Source organism: Eschscholzia californica, unplaced genomic scaffold (genome assembly GCF_041429995.1).
Source record: "Eschscholzia californica isolate CP2 unplaced genomic scaffold, dmEscCali1.0.p SCAF_1, whole genome shotgun sequence".
NCBI lineage: Eukaryota > Viridiplantae > Streptophyta > Magnoliopsida > Ranunculales > Papaveraceae > Eschscholzia > Eschscholzia californica.
This window is the reverse complement of record NW_028238198.1, coordinates 11,458,625-11,472,398: the sequence shown is the minus strand read 5'-3', so window position 1 is coordinate 11,472,398 and position 13,774 is coordinate 11,458,625. Positions and strand designations below refer to the sequence as shown.

Here is a 13,774-nt window from a genome sequence, read left to right as displayed (position 1 = left end):
TCTTAATTTTGTTTTACTCCGACATCATTATCAATAGAGCTTCTGAGACAACTTGTGCAATTACCAGCAATAGCATTATTTAATATCGGTGTTTGGTGCAGGAAAATGCATCACATACCAAAAGTGAATGTTTTTCCACCTCTAAGGGAATCCCAAACCCAGGGGTGGGAGGGTTTGAGATTTTCTTTCCTTAAGGATTGTGGATTGAATATGCAGACCAGCCTTATGGGTTATTAGTGATACTGCTGGACTTCACGGTTTTAAAAGGCCTCACTAGGGAACGGTGCTTAACCCCTTAAGACGAGCACCACACACTGTCACACCCTGATGATCAATAATATTCTCTATTTGAATTGGATTATGTAGGTATAATGAAGTTGTTGGACTTCAGGCCATTGTCTTTGTTGGGCTATAGGCCCGGTGTGTTGATGTTTGAGTGGGCAGTTATCGAGCTTATCACATCTATGATGTATCAAATGCCAAATATCACGACGTACGTAGATCGTAGTCGTCTTCCAAAAAAAAAAAAAATAATAATATTCTCTATTCATATAACGAGAAAGAAAAAATTTGGAATGTTGTAAGCTACTGCAAATTTATGGAGATTGACACTTACATTAATTAACAATAATACCAAACCGAAAAAAAAACACATTAATAATATAAAAAAAATATGTCTGACGAAATTCACAGTGATGGAAGGAGCTGAACTCGTGCCACTGAGCGTTCAACTCGCTCCAACTCCACCCCGCTGAGCCTTAGTCTTCGCAAACAATTTTACTTTCTTTTCTCTATATTGACCCGTTTAACCTCATTAACTAAGAATAACTTTGACCCGTGGGGGCACGTGCCCCCACGAACCCTTATGTAGGTCCACCCCTGAGAACATCCCAACGGCCCTCCAAAACACCAAATATTGGCGTTATGGAGGGAGGAGACACCAATGGCACGAGAGATCACCAAAGATCTCCTGTGCCATGAATCACTGTTGCGTACCACCATTTTGGTGAGATGTGGGCCCCTCAATTTTAAATTAAAATTTCATCATTTTTTAGTTGTTTCTTTCGTTTTAATCCCTTTGCTCGTTTTAATGTTGGTGTTTGGTCCTCGTAAAATATTTTTATTTGGTCCCCATAAAACAATAAAATGTCGTAATGATCTTAATTTATCATTTAAGTCTTATATTCCTAATTATTATTTCAATAAACTAATTGTTAATTTATTTTATTTAAAAAATGAGTGTTAAAAACGGAAAAAAAAATGAAATATAGTGTGATGAACAGTGATTTGCTGGGACTTTTAGAGTTTTCTCTTTGGGTTCAAAAATTTAAAAACACCAAATAATTTGGTGAAGATTCTTTTTTTGTGATATTTTTAGTGCCAACCATCGGTGATGCTCTGAACATTCCAAAAAAGATTGTGTATATATATGGATTTTTGCAATGATGGTACTAAAACATGCAATGACGACTGTATAAGTAAGCATTATGTTCGAGGGGAGTGCTATTATAGAGACGTTGACGATGGTTCAATTCAATATGATTGTTGTTGTGGTCATATGATTAAAAACTAGAGAAGGAAAGTGCCCTTTCAACCAAAAAAAAAAGAGAAGGAAAGTGTCTGAAATGAATAATTGATAAATAAATGAGAAAAAAACAATGAACTTGTTGTGAAAACTAAGTAAAGTAGAGAGATTAGAGATGAGAGAAAACTAAAGACTAAGAAACACCATATTTGTACCTTAAGATTGTAGTATAATATTCTACTATTTTGTTGTGTCAATTACAATGGATTAGAACACTTTTTATAGGCCCTACAAAGTAAGGACATTCATGGGCATTTACACAAGGAGTTACATGCATACACATGAATGTGCCTTTAAGTTATAGGTTACATATGACCTCATTAGTGTAGATGTTACACATGATAGTAGTGGAAGACAAAATATTACAATACTCCCCCTTGCATTCCACACCATAAGAAATTGTCTCATTAAAACCTTACCAGAAAAACCCTATGGGAAAAACCATGGTGAAGGAAAAAGAGTACAATGTTCTTTAATATCTTCGATTATTTTAGAAGTACATACTGCCTCATTAAAACCTTGCCAAGGAAAACCCTATGGGATAAAACCGTAGCGAAGGAAAAAGAGTACAGTTCGAAGATTTACAATGTAAGATACATTTTCACGTTGTTCACTCCCCCTCATGGATACTCCCTCTCATAGACGTTCAGACGGTTGAGATTGTGCAAGATCACTTAGCCGACGCATTCCGATGTTATAGACTAATTTCTTGAATGTTGAAGTTGGTAAAGCTCTAGTAAATAAATCTGCAAGATTATCACTTGAACGTATTTGCTTAATTTCTATGTCACCGTTTCTTTGCAACTCATGAGTGTAGAAAAATTTAGGAGATATGTGCTTCGTCCTGTCACCTTTGATATATCCCCCTTTAAGTTGTGCAATACAAGCTGCATTATCTTCATACAATACTTTTGGAGTATCCTTGATTGAGGAAAGTCCACGTGTTTCCCGAATATGCTGGATAATAGACCTTAACCATATACACTCACGGCTTGTCTCGTGAATAGCAATTAGTTCAGAATGATTGAAAAAAGTAGCTATTATAGTTTGTTTTACTGATCTCCAGGATATTGCAGTATTACCACTAGTAAATAGATACCATGTCTGTGACCGTGCACTGTGAGGATCAGAGAGGTATCCGACATCTGCATAGCCACATAATTGTGATTTTATTCCTTTCGAGTAAAACAAGCCCAAATCGATTGTTCCTCGCAAATACCGTAGTATATGCTTGAAACCATTTCAATGTCTTTTGGTAGGTGCAGAGCTGTACCTTGCTAATAAATTTACAGCAAATGCTACATCTGATCGGGTACAAGTTGCTAAATACATAAGAGCACCAATTGCACTTAGGTACTTTAACACCAAGAAGGACGGAATGGGTCTTTCTTTTCATTAAGTGAGCGAACAATCATAGGATTACTTAAAGGATGAGCTTTGTCCATGTAAAAGCGTTTTAAGACTTTTTCTGTATATATCGATTGATGGATAAATATTTCATTTTGCAAATGTTCGATCTGTAAACCAAGACAAAATTTAGTTTTGCCAAGATCTTTCATCTCAAACTCTTTCTTCAAATATTCAGCCGTCTTAGTGAGCTCTTCTGGAGTCCCAACAAGATTTAAATCATCTACATAGACTGCAATAATGGCAAATCCATTTTCTGATTTCTTAATGAATACACATGGACAAATTGCATTATTTATATATCCTTCTTTCAAAAGGTATTCGCTAAGGCGATTATACCACATCCGTCCTGATTGTTTCAATCCATATAACGATCTTTGTAATTTGATCGAATACATGTTTGACGATCCTAATTTAGATGTTTTAGGCAAGTTATATCCATCAGGAATTTTCATGTAGATGTCACTATCAAGTGAGCCATACAAATAGGCAGTGACTACATCCATTAGACGTGTTTCAAGACATTCCGATGCTGCTAGACTTATCAAATATCGGAATGTTATTGCGTCCATTACAGGAGAATAAGTCTCTTGGAAGTCTATACCCGGTCTTTGAGAAAAACCTTGAGCAACCAAACGTGCTTTATACCTGACAATTTCATCTGTCTCATTTCTTTTGCGCACAAATACCCATTTGTATCTTACAGGTTTTTATATTTTCTGGTGTTGGAACTACAGGTCCAAATACCTCTCTCTTCGCTAAAGAATTTAACTCAGTTTGAATAGCATCCTTCCATATTGGTCAATCTTTTCCTTGTCGACATTCTTCAATATTTTGTGGTTCATGATCGTCATTATTTGCTATTACATCCAGAGTTATTGCAAAAGCAAATTTATTGTCAGGAATGATTTTGTTTCTTTCCCAACATTCTCCTGTACTAATATAATTAGTTGATAATTCTCTCACATTAGTTTCTTGTGCCTCTTCTAGGGCAGTGAGTTCCATATTGGTGGATTGATTGATCGTTTCAGGTACATGTGTGCTCCGTGCCTCTTCTGAAGGACTATTTATTTTTTCATGTTTCTTTCTTTTTCGTGGAATGGTATCTTTTGCATCAACAGGCCTGCCACGCTTTAACCGTGTTTTAGATACATTTGTATCTTTAAGTTGATCTTTAGGAATATCAATCCGTGTTGGTGTATTAGCAGCTGGTATATGTGATTTTGTTACTTTCACTGAATCTGTGAAAGCATCTGGTGATTGGTTTGCAATCTTTTGTAAGTGAAAGATCCTTTGAACTTCAAGTTCACACTGGCTAGTGCGAGGATCTAGATGAGATAAAGAGGATGTACTCCAAGAAATTTCACGTTTTGCCTCATTTTGTGGCTTATCTCCCCCTAACGGTGGAAATTTATCTTCATCAAAATGACAGTCGGCATATCGTGCAGTAAATACATCACCCGTAAGTGGCTCTAGATACCTTATTGTTGAAGGTGAATCAAAACCAATATAAATACCAAGACGCCTTTGAGGACCCATCTTTGTTCGTTGTGGGGGTGAAATTGGCACATATACAGCACAACCAAACACTTTAAGATGTGATATATTTGGTTGTTGTCCAAATATAAGTTGCATTGGAGAGTATTGATGATAAGCAGATGGTCTAATACGAATTAGAGCTGCAACATGTAATATAGCATGTCCCCATGCCGAACTAGGTAATTTAGCTCTTAACAACAAGGGTCGAGCTATAAGATGTAAGCGTTTAATAAAAGATTCAGCTAATCCATTTTGAGTATGGGTATGAGCTACTGGATGCTCAACAGTAATCCCAATTGACATGCAATAATCATCAAATGCCTTTGATGTAAATTCTCCTGCATTATCGAGACGAATTGTCTTTATTTGGTAGTCAGGGAATTGTGCCCTTAACCTTATTATTTGAGCAAGAAGTCTAACAAACGCAATAGTGCGAGTTGATAATAGACAGACATGTGACCATCGTGTTGAAGCATCTATTAAGACCATGAAATATCGAAATGGCCCACAAGGTGGATGGATAGGTCCACATATGTCTCCCTGAATCCGTTGTGAAAAAACTAGGTGACTCGATGCTTATTTTTGATTGAGATGGTCGAACAATCAATTTTCCTTGCGAACAAGATGCACATGGATAATTGTTTGGTTGAAAAATCTTCTGGTTTTTCAACGGATGTCCATGTGAATTTTTTATTATTCGACGCATCATTATAGAACCCGGATGACCAAGTCTATCATGCCAAATTGCAAGAGTCATTGAATTGAGCTTCTGGTTCATCAAATAATTAGACTCCATAGTTCTTATACTTGTATAGTATAAACCTGAAGCAAAAGATGAAAGCTTTCTAGTATCAACTTTTTGTTTGAGATTATTGAAGTAATACAAAGGTATTCTTTCTTTTTGTCACAAGTTGTCTCAATATGATATCTATTATGACGAATATCTATAAAGCTTAATAGATTTCGTGCAGATTTAGTAGAATATAAAGCATTTGGGATATCAATTTTAGTACCATTTGGTAGTATAACAACGGCTTTGCCAGAGCCTTCTATCAGGTTTGTGGGTCCTGATATTGTGATGACATTAGCCTTGACTAATTTTAGTTGGAAGAAAAAATTCTTGTTCCGCAGAATAGTATTTGTCGTTCCACAGTCGATAAAACATTCATCCCCACAATTTGTTTTGAAAACATTAGTAAACTCCATGCTAATAAGAAACTAAACGAAAAATATAGAAATGTTTTAATATTTTATAATAAAAAGAACATAACAAAAACACAATTGTTGAGAAAGCAAATGACCAAAGCAAAACATAGCCTAAGAAAAAAAATTCTTTCTAAAGGCATATTAAAACTAGAATTTTAGTATAGATTCTAGTTAACATTTCCATTGTTAAGTAAAACATCAAATTCTTTGCTGCTTGGATCTGCAAAAAAATCTGAAACATCCAGATGAGTTTGATCTATGGATACTTCAAATTCTTTACCACTTTGATCTATGAAGTAGTCAGAAATATCTAAGGGAGTTTTGTTCATCGGTACTTCAAATTCTGCCAAATTGGCTTTTATTTCTTTACCTTTCCCCTTCATGCAATTTTGGTAAAGATTAACCAAGTGTTTTGCAGTACGACAAACACGTGACCAATGCCCCTTCATACCACATCAGTGACAATTATATTCACGATGATTAGATGTTTGTACACTTTTTCCTTTGTCATTTTTGTATTTGGCATTATTCCACATCTCGTGGTTTGATGCTAATTTTTGTTCACTTGAATGCCTAATAGGGCCACCACGTTGTCGATTATTATATTGACCTCAACCTCGACCACGCCCATTACCATGTCTGCGTTCACAGTTCATTGATGCAACAACATTCACTTTAGGAAATGGTGCAGTCCCAGTGGGATGAGCATTATGATTTTTCATTAACAGCTTGTTATTTTGTTCAGCAACAAGAAGACAAGAAATTAATTCAGAGTACTTTGTAAACCTACACTCTCGATATTGTTGCTGCATGAGCATATTTGATGCGTGAAAAGTTGAATATGTTCTCTCTAGCATGTCCTCTTCAGTTATATTCTCTCCAAATAATTGTAGGCGAGATTTAATTTTATACAATGCTGAATTGTATTCACTTACTGTCTTAAAATCCTGTAAACGCAAGTGCATCCAATCGTAACGAGCTTTTGGGAGTATGACAGTCTTTTGGTGGTCATATCTTTCTTTCAGATTCGTCCATAAAACATATGGATCTTTTACCGTTAGGTATTCAGTTTTCAGACCTTCATGAAGGTGATGACGAAGGAAAATCATTGTTTTTGCCCGATCTTGTGGGAATGTTTCATTTGCAGCCATAATGGTATTTCCAAGATTCATAATATCAAGATGAATTTCAGCATCTAGAATCCATGTCAAGAAATTTTTTCTCGTAATATCAAGAGCAAGAAATTGCAATTTTGTAAGATTATCCGACATGATCTAAACAATACAAACAAACAAGTTAGATAAATATGTCTAAGAAAAATACTTGCTTATTTTCTTCCTATTTTTTTTTCTAAAAATTTTCATCATTGCATAGATATCAATATGTTCATAATACTATTAATAATCACTATAGATGGACATGGTTGATACTAGCAATTTTAATCATGCATACATAGAAAAAAAATTAATATGAACAACATTAGAAAAAAAATTGTTTGTTAGAGTTTATCTATAATATTAGATGAAGACTATTTCAATCCTATCATGAAAAAGATATATGCTACAAATGCTAATATGAAGAATAGTTATGTCTAACAAAATTACTACCTTCATATCTAATTACTTTTCCTAAAGATGCAAGTGAAGGAAAAAAAATTATTCCTATGTATACTATAAGAATTTAAACTATTTGGAAGCATACTCTCTATGATACTCTAATCTTCTTAAAAAAAATAGTAGAGCTTCGTGCCGATAACGTGTTGTGAAAACTAAGTAAACTAGAGAGATTAGAGATGAGAGAAAACTAAAGACTAAGAACACCATATTTGTACCTTAAGATTGTAGTATAATATTCTACTATTTTGTTGTGTCAATTAAATTGGATTAGAACCCTTTTTATAGGCTCTACAAAGATAAGGACATTCATGGGCATTTACACAAGGAGTTACATGCATACACATGAATGTGCTTTAAGTTATAGGTTACATATGACCTCATTAGTGTAGATGTTACACATGATAGTAGTGGAAGACAAAATATTACAATAGAACTCATATTTTCATATTATTTTCATTTGAATCTTTAATTATTCGCCAAAGAACGTGGGGGTGGGGGAAGACACTTCCGTTTTTTTTGGTTGAAAGACACTTCTATTTTTTTTTGGTTGAAAGACACTTCCGTTTTTGGAGGGGGGGGGTGTCTTTGTTTCTATTTTAGGCTAGACTTATGTCTATTGAAATCCTGTGTAAGGTTCTTGATTTTCTATTTTAGGTTCCATTTTTTTATCTGTTGAAAGTACTTTTCGGGTGTGTTTGATAGCAATTTAGGGTAAGGAAAAAAAACAGAGAAAAAATTACTCGGAGAAAATTTTTCTCCAAGAATTTTTTTCCCCGGAAACACTTTCCACATTTTCTATTGTTTGGTTCATTAAAGGAAAATTTTGTTTTTTTCCATTTTCTTAATTTTTCGCTGTTTGGTTTGCTTGGGAAAAAATATGTTTCCAATTTCTTTACTTTTATCTTATGCTTGGTTAACCAAGAAAAATATATTGTTAAAAATCAAAATAAATCATATTACCCATAAAAGTATATGTTTAAGATGCATATCAACTAAAAAATAAATCATTTTTTCCTATATTACTAGTACTAATGCTAAGTTTAGTCATACTGAAGTTTATCAATTCGCGAAAAAGTGCACTACTTGACCTTTGATTAACCGCTGGTCAACTTTCTCCTCAACCATGATGCTCTTCTTGATTCAGGAAAGTCAAGGAATATACGTGTAAGTTCGGGTTTCTCTCCGAACATATACATAGCGTCTTCAACCTCTTGCTCACTTAAGTTTGGAATGGCCATCAACGCATTTTCCACACCCCGAACTGAAGGAGGTTGAACTGCTTCGGCAAGTTTGTTTGCAGCTTGCGCAAGTAAAATAGATGTTTCATCAGCTTCTGACCGTCGTCTACGTTTTGGCGCTATAAATTGATCTCGATTAACGGAAGTTGGAGAACATAAACCTTCATCTTCATCCACATTGATGGACGTCATATTAACATTTTCACCTATAAAAAAATATTAGAATAGTGTTATGGAAATGATTAAAGATTTTAGAATTGATAATTTTGAATGATTGACGAACCAGGTAGTTCGTAAGAAATATCATCAGCCTCCACTTGTCTATTTCCAGTGGCTTGTTCTGTCCCAACGATGACTCCTAATTTTTCCTGGTACGGGAAACTCTTCGTACGCAAATTTTTTGCATTAGGGTGTGCCTGACAATAAGCATTGTGAAGGGCAAAGTCAAACTTTATTTGTAAAATATTTAAGACAATATAAATTGGAAACGTACCTCCACGTAGTCTTTCCATGCATCGTCGTCCGCCTCAATGCGAAAAGTTACAGAGTTAAAGACAAACCCGTTAGCGTCGATTGCATGTTTCGCGGTAGTATAATGGTTTCTGAATGTTTTCATACGAGCTTTGATGTTGTCAACAGTAATACGGATTCCCGTCTTCTTATATATTTCGTCAATAACTTGTTGATTTCCATTTTTTTTTTCCAGCCAAAATGTAATCATAAAGCGTATTTATTAGAATATCATCCATTATAGTGCTCCATGTCACAGTAGGTTTCTTACACTTTTTGTTTGAATTGGCAGGACCAGACTCAGCAGCCATCTTTATTAACACATAAAGAATCACAATGTCATATATTTTGATAATCTAAAACTAAATAAATTGTGCGATAAAACATATGTAGAAATAATATGATAAATATTTTTAAAAATGATAAAAAAATATTCAACAATATAATGAAACATAAATGAAAAAAATTAACATAACTATAAATTCGAAAAGTTTGTCCACATTTCCTCTGCTATTATATCCCTATTTGCTGTCCAAATTTGTGATGGGACAATATTAATTTCTTCATCTTGCACGAGCTGGTCTACATCTTCAAGTTCGCCTACTTCATCGTCGTCGCTCTCATTATCTTCATCACTACTTATATCATCGGGATCTCTATCTCGTAAGAAATTATGCAAAGCACAACATGCGATAACAATCTTAGCTTGTGTATCAATATCGTGGAATGGTGCATTTCTCAAATATGCAAATCTTTTCTTTAACAATCCTATAGTCCTTTCGACGACATTACGTAAAGATGAATGACGATAGTTGTATAGTTCTTTAGGATTTTGAGGTCGACGGCCAATATGATCTTGGAGATGATATCGTGTGCCACGATATGGTGTGAGAAACCCAGGCACCAACGGAAATCCAGCATCAGCAAGATAATATTTACCTACATTAACATAATTTATTATAATTCTAGTTGAATAATAAATTTGTACCTGACTAATTTTTTTATGTGATATAATATTTTAAAATCACATACCAACTGGAACTGTTAATTTGCGTCCAGGACGAGATACTGCACATCTCAAAAGACGACCGTCATGAGCAGACCCTTCCCACCCAGCTAGTACGTAATGAAATTTCATATCAAACCCACATGCTACAAGAACATTCTGGGAAATATAAGCTTTTCTATTACGATATCTAGGTTGGTCTTTGATAGGAACAGTTGCTCTGATATGTGTACCATCAATTGCACCGACTGCATCCTATAAAATATCTTTGTTATGATTGACTAAATTATTTAGTTGTAAAAGAACAAAACATTCTTGAATCTAGACCAACCTTGAAGTACTCATGCCAAGCTTGTCGACGGCTTCCATCCATCGGTGAGTTAGCAATTGTCGCTGGTTTAACAACATCTTTGTAAAGCCTAAGTACTGTTGACAACACTATATGGAAATACCTACTCACTGTTTCACCTGATCGAATGAATTGAAGAACTGAACTACGATTACGTTGATCGTGCCCAATTGTGTATAAGAATATAGCAACTTGTTCTTCTACTTTCACATGTCGATTGTCAACTAAACCATAGCCTCGTAAGCGTACACATAAGCGTCGAAATGGTTCTCGTTTCATTCGAAGTTGTTCGTGACAATATCGATCACTCTCGGAGTAAATTCTCTGCAATATGCTGTTTCTTTCTTGGTCTCGATTTATGTAAGCTCTCCTATCAATAATGGCATGTCTTCTACGTCGGTTACTCAAATATGTATGTATGATGATAATCATCATAGTACACACAATACGTAACCTTAATTGCGGTGTTTGCATTGTATATTGTTGGTGACGACTATAACAAAAACATTAATTTCTATAAATATCTAATATTTAATTGGTCGTTACATAAAATAAAACATTACATAAAATAATGGTGTATATATATACAACTATACAAGCAATCTAGAAAGAATTTGAAAAAATATATATATTTTTTGTTTTTTCATTAATCAAATATCTTTCACTACAAAGGTTGTGAACAATAAGTTAGAGAAATAAAAGATAAAATAAGGTGTATAAACTGAGTATACTTCCGTTTTACTTGTTTTTTAGTAATTAATTGATTTATGATATTTACTACCAACCTAGAGAGATAAAAAGAAAAAGTTATTGTTATTGATTATTGAACTATTTCTTTATGTGAGAGGGTATAGGCAGTTTCTTGGAGGCGGTTTGTGAAAGATGGCTTGAGGCGGTTTTGGATTCCTAATTGTGTTGGGTTTCTAATTCCTAATTGGGTCGGTGGATGCATTGAGTTTCTAAATCCTTAGTTGGAGTCGGCTTATAATAATATATAAATAGGTGGGTTAAGTGCCATATTAATAATCAACCAAACCAACACCAACACAAGCAACAACAACTCTTCTTTAGAGAGCTAGAGAGAGAGAGCAAGAGTGAGAGAAATTTTTCATAGTTTTTTTTGAGCGGTGTAAAATTTCTCGGTCATCGAAGATTTAGTATAGAAGGTTAATTCTATACGGTACCATCTTGGGACGAACTTGCGGGTTGTGTTAGTCGTCTTCATCTATCCTTCAATAAAGATTTCTTGTTCGCCCGAGGACGTAGGCTTTAAAGCCGAACCTCGTTAAATTCTGTTCGCATATTTGATTTTGACTTAGCTTTTCGATTAATCTTCATAATCGGATCAATTTCTAGGATAGGTTCGATAGCTTCCGCGACTTTTAGTTATAACAATTGGTACCAGAGCCTTGTTGAGATTGAACGAAGAGAAGATGGAATCGAGAAGTGGTACGGTCAAATCAGGGAAATATGAGATAGAGAAGTTCAATGGGAAAAACGATTTTTCTTATTGGCGGATGCAGATGAAGAATCTGTTAATCTCGCAGAAATTACACAAGACGTTGACGGGAAAGAAACCAGGAGATATGTCAGATGAGGATTGGGAGGAGTTAGATCTCGAAGCACGGGCTACCATTATGTTGTGTCTTGAGAGGGACGTGGCGTTCCTAGTAGACGAAGAAACAACGGCGGCGGGTGTGTGGTTAAAATTAGAAAGCAGTTTCATGACGAAAACTTTAACGAATCGGGTCTACTTAAAATCCAAATTATTCACATGTAGAATGGAAGAGGGTTCTTCTATTCAGGAATATGTGAATAGGTTTGACAGGATTATCTCAGATTTGAAGGATATTGATGTTAAGGTTGAGGATGAGGACCAAGCCCTCATATTGTTACTTTCATTACCTAAATCCTATGAGAACCTTGTTCAAACTTTGATGCTTGTTGGTGATAGTCTAACCATGGAAGAGACGAGAAATTCGCTATTAGCGGATGACCTTCGTAAGGTTGCTACTAGCAGTATGGCGTCGGGTGGAGTAGACAAAGAACAAGCACAAGGGTTGTTTGTAACGAGGGGGAGGAGTAATGAAAGGGGAAAGGGAAAGGGCGGGAAATCTAGATCCAAATCTAGAGGCTCTTTCAAGAATACATGTTTTAGTTGTGGTGAGCTTGGCCACTTTAAAGCGACTTGTCCAAAGAGAAAGTTGAAGCAAAAGAACGAAGGCTACAAGGAGAAACAAGAGATGCAAGAGGCGGGATATGTGTCAGAAGAGGCGGACGAATGTTTCTCGGTGACAGAGGTGTCTGAGAAGATCTTCGATAAGTGGATGCTTGATTCAGGGGCGTCACACCATATGTGCCCAAATAGGGAGATGTTTACTACCTATAGGAGTATAGATGGTGGTACAGTTATACTGGGTGATGATAGTATATGTAAAACTGTGGGACTCGGAACAATACGGATCAAGATGCACGATGGAGTGGTGAGAACATTGACGGACGTAAGACACATACCCGATTTGCGGAAAAATCTAATTTCCCTTGGTGTGTTGGAGTGGAACGGTTGTAAGATAATTATAGAGAATGGCTCCATAAGAGTCGTTAAGGGTTCTTTGGTGGTAATGAGAGGTACTCGTTACGGTAATTTATACAAACTTTTGGGGACAACAGTTACGGGAGATGTAGCAGTAGGAATCAGTGGAAGGGATCCAACGGCTAGTACGAGGCTTTGGCATATGCGCCTTGGGCATATGTCAGAAAAAGGTCTATCTTTGATGTGCGGGAAAGGTTTGTTGAAGGACATGAAGAAGCCTTGCATGGAGTTTTGTGAGCATTGTGTGTTCGGGAAGGCACACAGGGTGACGTTCTCTACAAGCAAGCACAGGAGCAAAGAGGTATTAGACTACGTACACACCGATGTCTGGGGACCGGCAAAGTTACCTTCCAAGGGTGGTTCCAGGTATTTTGTTACGTTCGTTGATGATCATTCGAGATTTGTCTGGCTTTATTTTCTGAAGCATAAGAATGAGGTATTCAACACATTCCTGGTGTGGAAAGCAATGGTTGAGAACAAAACTGGTCGAAAGCTGAAGACGTTAAGGTCGGATAATGGGACCGAGTACACGGATGGGGCATTCAAGGAGTTTTGTAATCAGGAAGGCATTGTGAGGCACTGGACAGTAGTAAACACACCTCAGCAGAATGGAGTCGCAGAGAGATTGAACCGTACACTACTTGAGAAGGCTAGATGTATGCGCTCCAATTCGGGACTAGGCGTAGAATGGTGGGCAGAATCTGTTGCTACAGCTTGTTATATTG

General features: G+C 35.9%; 1 protein-coding gene across 1 annotated transcript; it reads right to left on the bottom strand.

Moving 5' to 3' along the window:
* Positions 1-6,348: 6,348 nt before the first annotated feature.
* LOC147564113 (uncharacterized) lies at positions 6,349-7,008 on the bottom strand. Its single transcript, XM_086665232.1, has one exon. It carries the CDS (start codon positions 7,006-7,008, stop codon positions 6,349-6,351), a length of 660 nt encoding a protein of 219 aa, XP_086521358.1.
* Between the last annotated feature and the right edge of the window lie 6,766 nt (positions 7,009-13,774).